Source organism: Vanessa atalanta, chromosome 16 (genome assembly GCF_905147765.1).
Source record: "Vanessa atalanta chromosome 16, ilVanAtal1.2, whole genome shotgun sequence".
NCBI classification, from domain to species: Eukaryota; Metazoa; Arthropoda; class Insecta; order Lepidoptera; family Nymphalidae; genus Vanessa; species Vanessa atalanta.
In genome coordinates this window covers 2,863,810-2,879,314 of record NC_061886.1, presented here as the reverse complement: position 1 = coordinate 2,879,314, position 15,505 = coordinate 2,863,810, and the positions used below count along the sequence as shown (strand labels likewise).

General features: G+C 41.7%; 2 protein-coding genes across 2 annotated transcripts; one reads left to right on the top strand and one right to left on the bottom strand.

Moving 5' to 3' along the window:
- Window positions 1-105: 105 nt before the first annotated feature.
- LOC125070047 (5-methylcytosine rRNA methyltransferase nsun-4) lies at window positions 106-7,874 on the bottom strand. Its single transcript, XM_047679719.1, has 10 exons — window positions 7,733-7,874; window positions 7,463-7,649; window positions 6,759-6,999; window positions 6,456-6,637; window positions 6,015-6,143; window positions 5,722-5,905; window positions 2,185-2,305; window positions 1,422-1,546; window positions 797-934; window positions 106-306 (listed from the first exon to the last, which is right to left on the bottom strand). The coding sequence occupies exons 1-10, from the start codon at window positions 7,817-7,819 to the stop codon at window positions 159-161; spliced, it is 1,542 nt and encodes a 513-aa protein (XP_047535675.1). The 5' UTR covers window positions 7,820-7,874; the 3' UTR covers window positions 106-158.
- Window positions 7,875-8,224: 350 nt separating this feature from the next.
- On the top strand, window positions 8,225-15,505 carry LOC125069880. The gene is made up of 11 exons (XM_047679481.1): window positions 8,225-8,483; window positions 8,561-9,650; window positions 9,745-9,925; window positions 10,655-11,265; window positions 11,657-11,819; window positions 11,982-12,123; window positions 12,763-12,859; window positions 13,247-13,326; window positions 13,754-13,873; window positions 14,653-14,773; window positions 15,101-15,505. The coding sequence occupies exons 2-11, from the start codon at window positions 8,680-8,682 to the stop codon at window positions 15,291-15,293; spliced, it is 2,679 nt and encodes an 892-aa protein (XP_047535437.1). The 5' UTR covers window positions 8,225-8,483; window positions 8,561-8,679; the 3' UTR covers window positions 15,294-15,505.

Here is a 15,505-nt window from a genome sequence, read left to right as displayed (position 1 = left end):
GTTTAAAATTTGTCCGTATGACAATTAAACAAAATAATTTGCAAATGCATCCATTTTTAAATTAAAAAATTGAATTACAAATTAATTTTGGAACAGATGTTTATAAAAAAATGCAATAACTATTCAAATCTTTATTTATAAAGTAACTAATTTGGTGATCACTTTAATCTAACAAGCCGCGATATGTAGGCGGGGCCGAAGTTGGCGGCGATGTCGGGAACCACAAGTTGCCCGTATTTGGGTCGCGCTGCTCCTGTGGCCAGGCACAGAGTACTGCTCAGGGCACTGAATGGTTTTGTTAAGTCTCTGAAACATCGTATAAAATAATCATATTATTTTCAATTTAATGTATAAGTCAGAGGATTATTTGAAAAATTGTTTTCTTGCGAGAATTTGCAAAAGTGATTCTATTTAATATTTGGGTTATTCATTATGTTTTTGCTAATAACAAAATTTATTGATTGTTAGAGATAGAGATGACTTGATGGTCTAATCATGAGTTTTAAAACGGATTTTTTATCAAAATCCTTCTCGCAGTTTAACGTGATAAAGTAAACAAACATACAATAATATTTTTATAATAATATAGATTAAAATTTTAATCATCACTGCGGTATACCATAAACTTACTTTACTTTCAATACCACTACATTAAAAACTACGTTGCACCCCGTTGCATTACAAACTGACACACGTGGAGCTTAACAACCTCAAGCTTCGGGATGTGTTTTATTGTGATTCAAAGCGGAGTATTGTATTAGTGTTGTACATGTGTACATGTGTACTGCGAGCGCACCTGACGGCGGCCACGAGCGCGTGTTCGCGGAAGGCGCGCTGCAGCGCGGCGTGCACGACGCCGTCGTTCTGCGCCGGGCTCAGCGCGCACGTGCAGTACACCACCGCGCCGCCCACGCGCGACAGCCGCAGCGCGTTGCTGCGGGGAGACCGATGTGTTCGTATCATTATTACTATTCGTCGAGGCAGGGCCTGCCTCGTTGGTGTAGTGGCTGGATAGAAGCCCTATATCCCGAGGTTCTCGTTTCAAACCCAGGTCGGACCGATAGAAAGTTATTTTGTTTTTCTGTAGAAAAATTCTCAGCAACAGCCCCGAGCCTTGAAGATGGAAACGAGGAGTATCACGTGCCTCGGAAACCTGGTAAGGCTGTTGGTCCTGCGCCTGAACTCTTTTGGGTCATATCGGATCTGCCATCCCATTGGATTATGACAGTGACGGAATAGAGAGTACACCTGTACTTACGCACACACTTGTGCGCACACACAATATAATATGTGTGGCTCTATCCCAATCATCTCATTTGGCTGTGCAGCCACGAGCTTAAAAGTTGACACTGTTTAAAATCCCCTTTTTTTCGCATCGGTCGTGTCCTCCTATCGGATTATGAGAAAATTGAGAAACTTACACCAATAGCTGTGTTTGGACCTCCGGAATGTTCAGCCTCTCCTTAACACGATCCGGTCGAAATATATTGTTCTCGTCCTCCGTGACTGAATGTCTGTCTGTTGTGCAAGGCACATCTACTAAAACCTGCAACCAAAAATTATTAAAGCAAGAAAAAATAAATGGATGTCAGGTTAAATATGTAAAGATGAATGAGTGAGCCAGTGAACTACAGGCACTTAACATCTTAGTGTCGCATTGGCAATTTACGGGATTATTAGTATTTCTTGCAGTGCCGATATCCATGAACGATGGTGTTAATGATGGCCATCTTTATTCTGATACAGATAAATAGATGGGACCACTCAATGAAAATACTCGTAAGATATGCATTTAAATATTTTATGGATAAATTGTATGTATGTCAAGCAGTGAAATATTTATAGGATTTCGATCAATTTTCGATCGATTTTATTTTGTATGACTGCATATATAATTTCCGTTTTCTGTTGTAGAGTCTATTCTAAACGAAAAAGTAGTAGATTTTTAAATTGATGAGATTTACAAATAGCTCTATTATGCACTACAAACAGATCTTGATTACTTATATCTATCTTAATTTTACTTCCAAAGTTAAGATAACTGTAACAACATTCAAAACAGTTTTTGGCGAATCCACAATGAATACCAGCAAATATTCAAGTTATCAGCTAACTATATCGTATCAATTAAATGTCGAAGCTTTTATTAATCTCTTCATGCTGTCGGAATAGGTAAATGCTAACCTTATCAAAGCCAAAATCGTCGGTGAGGAACCGTCCGTCAACTCGTGATATCAAAACCCGTTCCTGCCATTTGTTGCCATTCTCGTAGTCTAAAAGGTAGTCCCGGAATATTCGAGTTATTCTGCAACAAAATAGATGATTTTGTTGTAACTTAATGTATTAAGACTTGAACAATTATTATATAAACTAAATTAAACTTATTCAAGTGCGATCTAAGTTACGGGTTACTCTTCGTTATTTTTCTGATATTAAATGTTTACCCCCGGTTCGGAATGTAGATTGTTGTGCATAAATATTATATTGTTGTACACATAACGCGTCTGCAGCGCCGCGAGCGCCTTGCCGCCGGCGACACTAGGTAGAGCGAGTAGAGCGAGTAGAGCGAGTAGAGCGCACCTGTTGGAGCGCGACACGGACGCGTCGTTGCAGAGCAGCATGTCGGGCAGCAGCGTCTGCAGCGCCGCGAGCGCCTTGCCGCCGGCGACACTAGGTAGAGCGAGTAGAGCGAGTAGAGCGAGTAGAGCGCACCTGTTGGAGCGCGACACGGACGCGTCGTTGCAGAGCAGCACGTCGGGCAGCAGCGTCTGCAGCGCCGCGAGCGCCTTGCCGCCGGCGACACTAGGTAGAGCGAGTAGAGCGAGTAGAGCGAGTAGAGCGCACCTGTTGGAGCGCGACACGGACGCGTCGTTGCAGAGCAGCACGTCGGGCAGCAGCGTCTGCAGCGCCGCGAGCGCCTTGCCGCCGGCGACACTAGGTAGAGCGAGTAGAGCGAGTAGAGCGCACCTGTTGGAGCGAGACACGGACGCGTCGTTGCAGAGCAGCACGTCGGGCAGCAGCGTCTGCAGCGCCGCGAGCGCCTTGCCGCCGGCGACACTAGGTAGAGCGAGTAGAGCGAGTAGAGCGAGTAGAGCGCACCTGTTGGAGCGCGACACGGACGCGTCGTTGCAGAGCAGCACGTCGGGCAGCAGCGTCTGCAGCGCCGCGAGCGCCTTGCCGCCGGCGACACTAGGTAGAGCGAGTAGAGCGCACCTGTTGGAGCGCGACACGGACGCGTCGTTGCAGAGCAGCACGTCGGGCAGCAGCGTCTGCAGCGCCGCGAGCGCCTTGCCGCCGGCGACACTAGGTAGAGCGAGTAGAGCGAGTAGAGCGAGTAGAGCGAGTAGAGCGCACCTGTTGGAGCGCGACACGGACGCGTCGTTGCAGAGCAGCACGTCGGGCAGCAGCGTCTGCAGCGCCGCGAGCGCCTTGCCGCCGGCGACACTAGGTAGAGCGAGTAGAGCGAGTAGAGCGAGTAGAGCGCACCTGTTGGAGCGCGACACGGACGCGTCGTTGCAGAGCAGCACGTCGGGCAGCAGCGTCTGCAGCGCCGCGAGCGCCTTGCCGCCGGCGACACTAGGTAGAGCGAGTAGAGCGAGTAGAGCGCACCTGTTGGAGCGAGACACGGACGCGTCGTTGCAGAGCAGCACGTCGGGCAGCAGCGTCTGCAGCGCCGCGAGCGCCTTGCCGCCGGCGACACTAGGTAGAGCGAGTAGAGCGAGTAGAGCGAGTAGAGCGCACCTGTTGGAGCGCGACACGGACGCGTCGTTGCAGAGCAGCACGTCGGGCAGCAGCGTCTGCAGCGCCGCGAGCGCCTTGCCGCCGGCGACACTAGGTAGAGCGAGTAGAGCGCACCTGTTGGAGCGCGACACGGACGCGTCGTTGCAGAGCAGCACGTCGGGCAGCAGCGTCTGCAGCGCCGCGAGCGCCTTGCCGCCGGCGACACTAGGTAGAGCGAGTAGAGCGAGTAGAGCGAGTAGAGCGCACCTGTTGGAGCGCGACACGGACGCGTCGTTGCAGAGCAGCACGTCGGGCAGCAGCGTCTGCAGCGCCGCGAGCGCCTTGCCGCCGGCGACACTAGGTAGAGCGAGTAGAGCGAGTAGAGCGAGTAGAGCGAGTAGAGCGCACCTGTTGGAGCGCGACACGGACGCGTCGTTGCAGAGCAGCACGTCGGGCAGCAGCGTCTGCAGCGCCGCGAGCGCCTTGCCGCCGGCGACACTAGGTAGAGCGAGTAGAGCGAGTAGAGCGAGTAGAGCGAGTAGAGCGCACCTGTTGGAGCGCGACACGGACGCGTCGTTGCAGAGCAGCACGTCGGGCAGCAGCGTCTGCAGCGCCGCGAGCGCCTTGCCGCCGGCGACACTAGGTAGAGCGAGTAGAGCGAGTAGAGCGAGTAGAGCGAGTAGAGCGCACCTGTTGGAGCGCGACACGGACGCGTCGTTGCAGAGCAGCACGTCGGGCAGCAGCGTCTGCAGCGCCGCGAGCGCCTTGCCGCCGGCGACACTAGGTAGAGCGAGTAGAGCGAGTAGAGCGAGTAGAGCGCACCTGTTGGAGCGCGACACGGACGCGTCGTTGCAGAGCAGCACGTCGGGCAGCAGCGTCTGCAGCGCCGCGAGCGCCTTGCCGCCGGCGACACTAGGTAGAGCGAGTAGAGCGCACCTGTTGGAGCGCGACACGGACGCGTCGTTGCAGAGCAGCACGTCGGGCAGCAGCGTCTGCAGCGCCGCGAGCGCCTTGCCGCCGGCGACACTAGGTAGAGCGAGTAGAGCGAGTAGAGCGAGTAGAGCGCACCTGTTGGAGCGCGACACGGACGCGTCGTTGCAGAGCAGCACGTCGGGCAGCAGCGTCTGCAGCGCCGCGAGCGCCTTGCCGCCGGCGACACTAGGTAGAGCGAGTAGAGCGCACCTGTTGGAGCGCGACACGGACGCGTCGTTGCAGAGCAGCACGTCGGGCAGCAGCGTCTGCAGCGCCGCGAGCGCCTTGCCGCCGGCGACACTAGGTAGAGCGAGTAGAGCGAGTAGAGCGAGTAGAGCGCACCTGTTGGAGCGCGACACGGACGCGTCGTTGCAGAGCAGCACGTCGGGCAGCAGCGTCTGCAGCGCCGCGAGCGCCTTGCCGCCGGCGACACTAGGTAGAGCGAGTAGAGCGAGTAGAGCGAGTAGAGCGAGTAGAGCGCACCTGTTGGAGCGCGACACGGACGCGTCGTTGCAGAGCAGCACGTCGGGCAGCAGCGTCTGCAGCGCCGCGAGCGCCTTGCCGCCGGCGACACTAGGTAGAGCGAGTAGAGCGAGTAGAGCGAGTAGAGCGAGTAGAGCGCACCTGTTGGAGCGCGACACGGACGCGTCGTTGCAGAGCAGCACGTCGGGCAGCAGCGTCTGCAGCGCCGCGAGCGCCTTGCCGCCGGCGACACTAGGTAGAGCGAGTAGAGCGAGTAGAGCGAGTAGAGCGAGTAGAGCGCACCTGTTGGAGCGCGACACGGACGCGTCGTTGCAGAGCAGCACGTCGGGCAGCAGCGTCTGCAGCGCCGCGAGCGCCTTGCCGCCGGCGACACTAGGTAGAGCGAGTAGAGCGAGTAGAGCGAGTAGAGCGAGTAGAGCGCACCTGTTGGAGCGCGACACGGACGCGTCGTTGCAGAGCAGCACGTCGGGCAGCAGCGTCTGCAGCGCCGCGAGCGCCTTGCCGCCGGCGACACTAGGTAGAGCGAGTAGAGCGAGTAGAGCGCACCTGTTGGAGCGCGACACGGACGCGTCGTTGCAGAGCAGCACGTCGGGCAGCAGCGTCTGCAGCGCCGTGAGCGCCTTGCCACCGGGCGCGGCGCAGAGGTCGAGCGCGCGCTCGCCGCCGCGCAGACACAGCGCCAGCACGCCCAGCACGCTGGCACCGTCCATGGGGTAGTAGTTGAACACTCCTACAAAAACCCAGAACATGAAGCAGTCCAGCTCATTTGAACTTTGCATTTGAGCTAAATTTGAGTTTAAATTGTTTAATTGTATGGTTTAATCGTAAACAAATCTTACCTGTTTTACATCTCTTTGGCTCAGGAAATTTTTCATATTCACTATTCTTTTCGAATGTCATCACTTTTAAATGTTTGGGATATTCAAATTCTGTCTCTGGTTCAATGATAAGTGGAAAATCTGTATCTCCTACAAAATTATTAATTATATTATAAATTTAGATTGTAAATAAATATATTTCTACTTTTCAAATACAGGATGTTTAAATTTACCATAACATGTAATAATATATTTAAATTAACATATTTTTTAAACTAAGTGTTATATTTAGTACATGATTATTGAGGATAATTAAGCAATGAGATGAGAAGCATGGAATTATCTCCAAAACTCTCCTCAAAGAGTAAGGAGGATGAAGCACAATAGTGGGACCTTCATAGGCTGCTACTAAAGCAATGATAATGACAGAATGACAGATAGAAATCCTTCAATAACACCTACTATTAGCATAAAGTGAATAGTGCATAGACTCTGGTACCCAATCATCAAGTCCTTTAATCTTTGTTGCGGGCACATACTGGTACAAAGCTTCTGAAGACAAACCCATTGATGGCTGAATAATACGAGAATGGTCTATCTGCGCTTCCTCCAATGCTTTGTTCAGGGTGTATGCTGATTTTGAACTAAATGGAAAATATACAATTCTATATAAACATATACAATTGATTTAAAATTGATAATATTTGTTGTGAACCTTAGAGTTTGCTTTTATTTATATATAAAAACAATAATATGAGTACTTACACTTCTTCTTTTTCCTCTTCTTTTTTGTCTGTCCGTAGTATCCTGTTATCACTTAATTCTAATTTGTCTGGTACATTTTCACCTTGTGGATAAACTTTTGCTATTTCCTCACTTTGTAATTTAGCTAAATAGTTGTCTAAATTATTATTTTGGCTGTTAACTGCTTCGGTTGATTCTTGTGGTGTATATTGATCATGAAACGTCTTTTGCACAGACATCAAATTTTTGAGGCAATGAGCACCTTAAATTGACATACATATAGCTAATTTACATAGGCATATATTATATAAATAATAATATAATATAGGGAAAAAGGTAAAAATAAGAAGGCTGTAATTTTGGAATGTATTTACCAAAAAGTTAAACAGTAATGTTGTATTGAAGTTTGAAGGGTGAGTAAGCCAGTGTAACTACAGGCATAAGGAACGGTGGGTGAATGCATGGGTGAATATTTCTTACAACATCAATATCTATGGGTGATGGTGGCTTACCACCAGATGTCCTATTTGCCAGTCCACTTATTTTATAAAATAATTATTAATTTAGATGATGAGAGTGAGATTCTCAACATTGACTAAATACATTTTAAATCCACCTCATGCACAATTTGATGTTTATTAAATTATCCATGAAAATGGTATATTTTATAGAATAACAAAACAGGAATGACTACTTAATAAATCAAGATGGTTCTCAATAGATACCTCGGTGCGATAGATATTCCATAGTTTCTTCGGAATCGCCATAATTGTTAATAACCGCTACATACTTAGACTTTCGCAATAGCGCTTCTCGCATCGGCTCCCATTTACTACCGAAGACTGATCCGTAAAACTCATCGAAGTGGTGTAAAGCTTTGTATTTTGGACCACTCTTCTTTTTTAATTTTGACTGTAAATAATGTTAAGGTATTTATTTGTATTTTTTTTTGTTATGAACTGTGGTAATATAGGTTTTATTAGAGATAACTTTACCCAGTGAGTTTTTGATTTAAGCCTAACTTGCAAAACCGAGTACGTATTTATTCGGGCATTTTTAAATATATTTTGAACACTAAACATATTTATTTATAAATAATTTACTCTATCCTCTGTTTTTAGAGATATTTACTTTTAGGTTATTTTTTGACATTGACATTTCTATGAATTAATTTTCTAAGTCTCAACATATGTATTTACATCGATATAATATAAATGAATAAAAAAATATATATTTATAATGAAATCAAAAATTAATATTTTTATATTTAAAAGAAAAAAAAATGCAACCAAAAGTTTTTCTACAATTCTGGACGAAACGAATAATTGTCACCATGACAATGAAAGACAAGGACAATCATATCTCTCTTATTTATTTACCCTCACGCCCGCGAATACCAAATTGAGGAGTATTGATTTGTTTACAAGGAGCGAATTGGGAGACTTTGAGTATACTTCGGTATAGGTAGGTCTCTCAACCTTGTCAAAACGATCGAGATAATATTTCGACTTAATTACTTCTTTACGTGCTGAGGTGTTTATCAACGAATCGTGCCAGTTTAAATACGACCCGGGCGAAGTTTTGAGGGCCTTAAAAGCTTAATTACTTGCGAGGCGAACTGCTTTATCGATTGCACATCCCTTTCGTATCCTTTCGCGTTAAGTGTACGAGCTAGTAATTCGATAAGGATCGAAAAATGCGCGGAGATTTTACTATGAGTTTTTGTGACAATGAAACGAGCGTTCGGTAAGAATTGCATTGTATTGTATTGCTTTTTTATTAGTCTTTTGTTTAAATAAATAATCAAATAGTTTTCTTTTAAGGTATGTGAATGCTTTTTCGCAATGGAAAAAGGAGTGATTGTATATTGAAGTGTATTTAAAATAGCAACAGTCATGTATGGGATGTTGAATATTGGATGGAATGAAGGTAATAAGGTGGAATGGACAACGGTAGGCTGGAAACGGTCCCTCCAGGGACTCTACACTTGGACACTGTAAGGTCACTTCATCAAACTGTGGTGTCTCTAAGAACCGCTCTCGAAATATCTAAGAACGAACTTAAAGAATTGAAAGAAAAGTATCAGGAACATTCACGTTGTATAGAATATGCTGACGTTATAGAAAAACTAACTTTAGAGAATCACATATTACGACGTAGAATTATTGACTCTGATGATATAGGAAGTAAATCTCACAAGAACACAAATTTAGAGGTTTCTTACAGCCCCAAAGGAGACAAAATTAACGACAGTTATAGGAGTGAAGTTTTTATTAAAACACAATCGACCGATGAAATTGTTGAGGATACAAATTATAAAACAATTGAACTAAAAAGTTTTGAGAAATTAGATGAGATAATTGAAGAGTCCAAATCTGCATCAATAGCTTCGGATAATACTAATTTTCCTGTTGCTACTAGCAGTCCTATTGATAATAATTCTGATAGTCAAATCTTTGTTCCTAAAGAAGAATCTGATGTAAATACACCTAGTTTTAAAACGAAATTGGAATTGTTGTCGAAATTTGATGTTAGGATTACAGTAAAGACTTTGAAAGAGAGTAGTGCAAAATCAAGTACTACGTCTGACAGTGATTCTACGACTACGACTGAAGAAAGAAAAGAAAAATCAACTGGAAAAGCTGCTGACTCAAAAAAGTACCATTTCGAAGAGCAACGAGAACACTTCGAAAACTTAAGAAATCATAAAGGTGATAAGATTAATTTTAAATCCGTTTCTACGGAGAATATAAAAATGGCCGTGCCAAATGAAGCAGAAGTAAAATCTAAAACTGATAAGTTTGATGTTCAAGTGCGCATCACATCCGAGGATAATCTCGTCGTTAAAGAAACTATTGAGAGGTCGAGGAGAAAAGATACGTTAAACTTGGATGTGGACAATTTAAGTCTTCGGTAAATAAACGTTCCAAAGTTTAGTTATAAAAATGTATACAGTATGTTATAATATTATTTATTTTATATCAATTAATCATGCTATTTGCTCCAGATCAATGTCGGAAGGCGATAATTCAGTTTTCTCTGAAGGCGGAACAACTCCGATGGAACAGAATACTGAACCCGATGATAAACAAGATCAGGAAAACGGGAGCGGCAACGAGTCTGAGGAAGTCGACGATATAGAACTTATATTTACGACGGATGAGTCGAAGGATATGAGCAATTTGCAGGCAAGTTCTAGTGCTAGAAATACCGTGTATCTTTTTCAGATGTTTTTATTTTTAAGTTATAGACAGAATTATATCTTTAAGTTGTTTGTGGGATTATTATTTTATGTACATTTCAATTTTATATATATTTTGTGTTAATCTAAAATAAATAATGCAAAGCCGTTTCTTCAAATAAAAGTTTTGTAATATCATTAACAGAAAACTTCAACTAGCCATAATTCGAAAGTCCAGGCCTCGAACCTAATCCCCTATAAGCAATAAACATTAAAATAATAATACAATTTAAAAAATAAAACTGTTCTTCAAAATGAATATAAAAACAGAATACTTTAGAAAATAGGTTTGTGAAGGTGGAGTTGATAAAATTATTATCAAAAGGAGCAATTCAAAAACACGATGTAATAGATTTTGCTGTTCAAGTTGATTGCGTGTGAACGTCACATTAGTTTTAAATTCGAGTACCTATGTATCGCCCCCATTTATTCACGTCGTAAATTTGCAACTCGGATACCAGAAATGTTTCGACGACTGAGGTTTATGGTTTTGCGTGTGAAATAGTAAACGTGTTAAGCAGAATTAGAGTCGATAATTCGTTCGGCTGTATATGATTAGAACATTAAATTTTAGAATATATCTGAACTTAAATGAAATAATTTGTTTATGATAAATACAAAACAAAATTAAATACTTAAAACCATTATCACAAAATGAATTGAAAATTATTCGCAGGAAGATCTCGTTTCAATACGAGAGACTGATCAATGGGTTCCCGCCTCTGATTCTACGACTCATTCGACGCCTGTTCTGATCAAATTTCATACCCTGGATCCAGACTTTCAACCAGGAAGTGATATCAGTAATATAAGAAAAGAGAATCAAGAAAACAGTCCATGTTATGCAGCAGAACCATCGCTAAGAATGAAAAGGGTATCTTTGCCTAACGATAAAGAGATAAAACATGTTGGATTTAACGAGAAAGGAACTCTCGAACTGCCCGGTCGTGGAATTCTAAAGAGTTATGATAATAAGTCTGATAATATGTTATACAGACGTAGTCCAAATACAAGTTCCAGGAGACTTGACAGTATTGATAGCCTAACTTGCGAATATAATCGTGGACTCAGTTTTGATAACACAAAGTCTTCGAGCTACGAATTAGGGTCTAGTCTAGATGTCTTACATAGAGAGGAGAGTGTGGATAGCTTTTATAAGCCAAGAATGGGACATCGGTTTTCCGTGTTTGCAGAAACTGATATATCGAAATGTGGCATTTCGGAGGATGATCTTGCAAGCAATCTCAATACGAGGCGTAATACATGCCCCAACCCTTTCCAATATAGGTGAGAATTCAATTAAATGTTTTTGTAATGTTCAGAAAATGTGTATAAATAATTCTTTAGCTTGCTGTTAAAAGGACCTACCTAAACTTTTGAGTAAAATACAAGTAAACCACATAGAAATTTGCTAAATATTTTATCAAATAATAACAGGTTAAATATCATCTAAAATAACCAAACAACTTGGGGCATCATTTATACGGGTAACTTTAAAACTCAAAAAGGCGCAGCCCTAATCTTTGAAGATACAAATGACTAATAAAAGAAAAAAAAAACTTCAGTTGCTCTTTACTGAAAGAGCAAGTATTCTAAACTTTAAAGAAATTTAGATTTTCATTGCTCATGGTTATTATTGTTAATAATTTAGAAAGTAAATGCTTACTGACATTTTTAGACCCTTGATGTCTCGCGCTGGAGCCCGCACGGGTTACAAAGCTGTCGGTCGTCCTCGACCAGTTGTGTACCAGGGATTCGCCCCTCGACGCGAGAACGCTGCACAGACTGATGTGTCCGCTCTCCCACCGAGGTGGACTTCGGATGGCTATTTAGCCTATAAGGTATGTTATGAGGAACATTTTTGGCTATAGCCAAAACTAGATACAGTATACATACTTTTATTTATTGTCATCGCATTCGTTAGGTTCTTAGGAATATTATGCACGTACTTACTTGAAAATGTAAAATATTAATATCATTATTAATAAGTTGCTTACTAACAGATGAACTCAACTCACCCGACGGTGGCGCCTACGCTACCACAGCGCACAAGCACCACTCGTCGGCTTACCATTCCTGATGCGCGGCCACCACCACCACAACGACGCACTGATGAAGCTCGTCGAGTCCTTCTCAGTGACATCGGTAAGATATTAAGTTCATTACTGATATATTCGGCATATTTGACTGCCTCGATGATCTAGTGACTAGCTTGTAAAAATGTAGAACTTGAGGCAAACGACTTTGTAGATCCTGCAGCTAAACTGGCATCGAAGTTCATTGGAATGGCATTGCACTATATTGAACTTGGAGATTATTTTGCCCTTTCCCAGAAAGTGGCATCTGTCTCGCCATGAGGGCTTTAAGAATTGCCCTCAGACGTACTTCAAATATGGGTTACAAGGAGGTTACAAGGAAATGTCTTATACAAATGTATATATTATATAAATGCGAAATACCTCTCACTGATTAATAACGAAATCTCAGAAACTACAAAATTGAAATTTGGTAGGTTAGGCCTCCGCTAAGAACGGATTTTACGAAACTCCACACCTAAGGGAGTAAAACGAAGGTTGGAAATTTGTGTTTTATAAATTTCACGCGCTTAAAGCCTCAGGTTCAGCTAGTAATCTATATATTAGGATAGGGACCCCAATCTAAGTCGGATCCTATGATTAAGGTACCAGCTTAATCACTCATAATACTTAATCACCCGTAATAATAAAGAGATTGGTAGATTAGATTAAGAGTAAAAGCTATGTTGCTAGTAACATTATTTTACAGGATTTACGTCCATGGTTCCTGAGTTGTCACGCTCAGCCGAGCCGCTGTGGACACGACGAGCGGCCGGCGTTCATGATCCTTCTCAATCACCCTCCAAGTAAATATACAATATATAATAGGCGTTTCTTGCGACTTTTATGAAGAATTGTTTATATCCTACAAAAAGTCTAGTCTATCGTAATGTTATATATAATCTATAATTCTTTACACCTAAAAAAGCCATAAAATTGCCATTGGTTTCGACTAATTGATGTTTGGCCATCAGGCTAAGCCCTTGTGCTTTATGTACGAATCGGGCAGATTTTATGTCATTTGCAATAAAGTCTTAATTGTAATAGCAAATGTGATTAGATATATTAAAATAAAAAATAAATAATAATACTTCTAAAACGGTTTGCTGACATTCAAGAGTATCATAGCATCGTGATAGCATCAGTTCAATTCCATAATGTATGAAGTTGTACATTTGTTCAATTTATTGCAGATATCGCTACCGTTCTCCGTGTCTGAGCGTAGATCGAAGCAATGATTGGACTCAAACAGCAAACATCGCTTCCGTTAAAGGTAACGAATTATCTTCATTATCTTAAAAATAAATCTTTAATGTTTTTACTAATGAATATTCCTTTTATAATATTTCGAATTTCAGGAAAAATAAATAAAAGGAACATAAAATGATCTAGAATAGAGTCCTGTAAAATCTCCCTTTTAATATTTTTTATTTTATCATCTACACTAGAAGACTATCACGACTGGAATTAGTTTTGTACCTTTTTGTCTCAAAATTAATCAAAATTCATGAATATCTTCAATCATATAAAGAAAATTGATTTTTGACTTTGCTTTGTAATCGAAAGCTTGACTTTAGTCCATAAATAGGTTTTGTGAATCAACGTAATGCCGTATTAATTGGACTGAACTGGACAATTTAGTTGTTTTTTTTTTTATGAAGATATAGAGAAGTTGTCACTAAACTAAAACAATGTCTTAGGTGTAGCTTGGCGCGGATCGTTACCAGACGTTCGTCGGGATGACACTGATGAACTTTTACAGGAGACCGAAGCTTTCCTTCGTCGCTCTATAGATAATTTGCGCTCCACTTCGCTTGAAAGTTAGTATTTCGATTGGAATTTTCTAAGATTATTTTAAACAAAATTCTTAATAACCAAGGGATGAAACTACATACCTTTCAATATGTTACGTAATCACCAGTTAACTTATACTAATGTATTTTTTACTGAAGTTTTAATATGATTATTTAAAGGAGTCTTTGATATTGTTTAATATTGTTTGAAAATTAGTATCTTTTGAGTAATTTTTTAAAGAAATTCTTGGTAATTAACTACCTTATAATGCTAAAAATCGCTAAGTAAATTAAACTAATTTTAAAATCGATTATAATTATATCGAAATTGACTAAGTCGTAGATAACTTCTGTCATATTTATAACAGAACCATTTTTACTCATTATGCGTGAAGAATACATACAATCAATTACAGTAATACATAAAAATGAGATTTTTTCAATAATTGGACCTGCACTATCGCTCGAAAGATCCATATCAAAATACTTAAGTCCAACGTTAGACAAACTCTGATGTATTGTCAAATATTTTATCAACTTTAAGATATAATAAATAAGATGACCAGAGGATCAGAGTTGCGATTCATGAGGAAATGCTGCTAGCATTCCTGCCACCATTGCGTAGACTTGGTCATGATTTGTACTGTTACTATTGTATATATATATATATACAATTAAGGCCTTAATGTATATAATTCTTATGTAAATAAAATAATAACAGATAGATAATGCTAAAGGCAATTACTAATTTTATTGACTCGTCATACGAATAAATAGCGATCATTAAAATCTTCTTGGTTTTACAGTGGATAGTTCCAGTGAACGATCAGGTCACCCATACATCCCAGCTGAGGCAAGGCAGTTGCGTCTCGGACACGCTGTAAAACTTATAACCCCACAGGGAAGACTTGCAGTAGGACGTGTCAGGTATGGAAGAAAAAATTTAAAAAAAAAACCGTAAACCAGTTCTTTCATGTCTTATTTTTTTTTAACGTTTATCCCTAAATTGGGCATAAAAATAATTCATGAGTTATTTGAGGGGATCCCTATACAAACCGTTTGGAGTTCGGTTTTTTTTCAGTAAAACAAATCTCAGTATAGCCCGAAGTTAAAAGTGTGTACAGCAGTGGGGATTGTGATCTCGCTTAGATGAATATTAGAGTCATGAAATATTTATAGAAAATTTTAGTAATGCAAAAAAAATTGTTAAATTTGCTTCTTTTCATTGTTATAAAATTTATGAGTTTTTTATAGATACGTCGGCCTCGCAGGCGGTACCGCTGCAAATAGCGGTATAGTTGTCGGTGCGGAGTTTTCAATGTCTCAGTACCCAGGAATGCCTCGTAATGATGGTACCTATAATGGAAGGCGGTATTTCCTCACTCCGCCACAATACACTGCTCTGTTTGTACCCTTCTCGAAGATAGTTATGGCGTGGGCCAACTAGACTCATGAAGGGTGATGGAAATCAGGCACGAAGGACCATTTTTAGACTTTTCAAATAAATGTGAAGTTCATGTTAATTTATATAAATGTGTTGTCTTTATACTCATCTATGTAGAAAGGCCTAATTAACGCATATTATGTAACAACACGACGGGAGAATACCTGCTGGAATTGATGAAGGAATGTGAATAGATATATTAAAAACGTGATGCT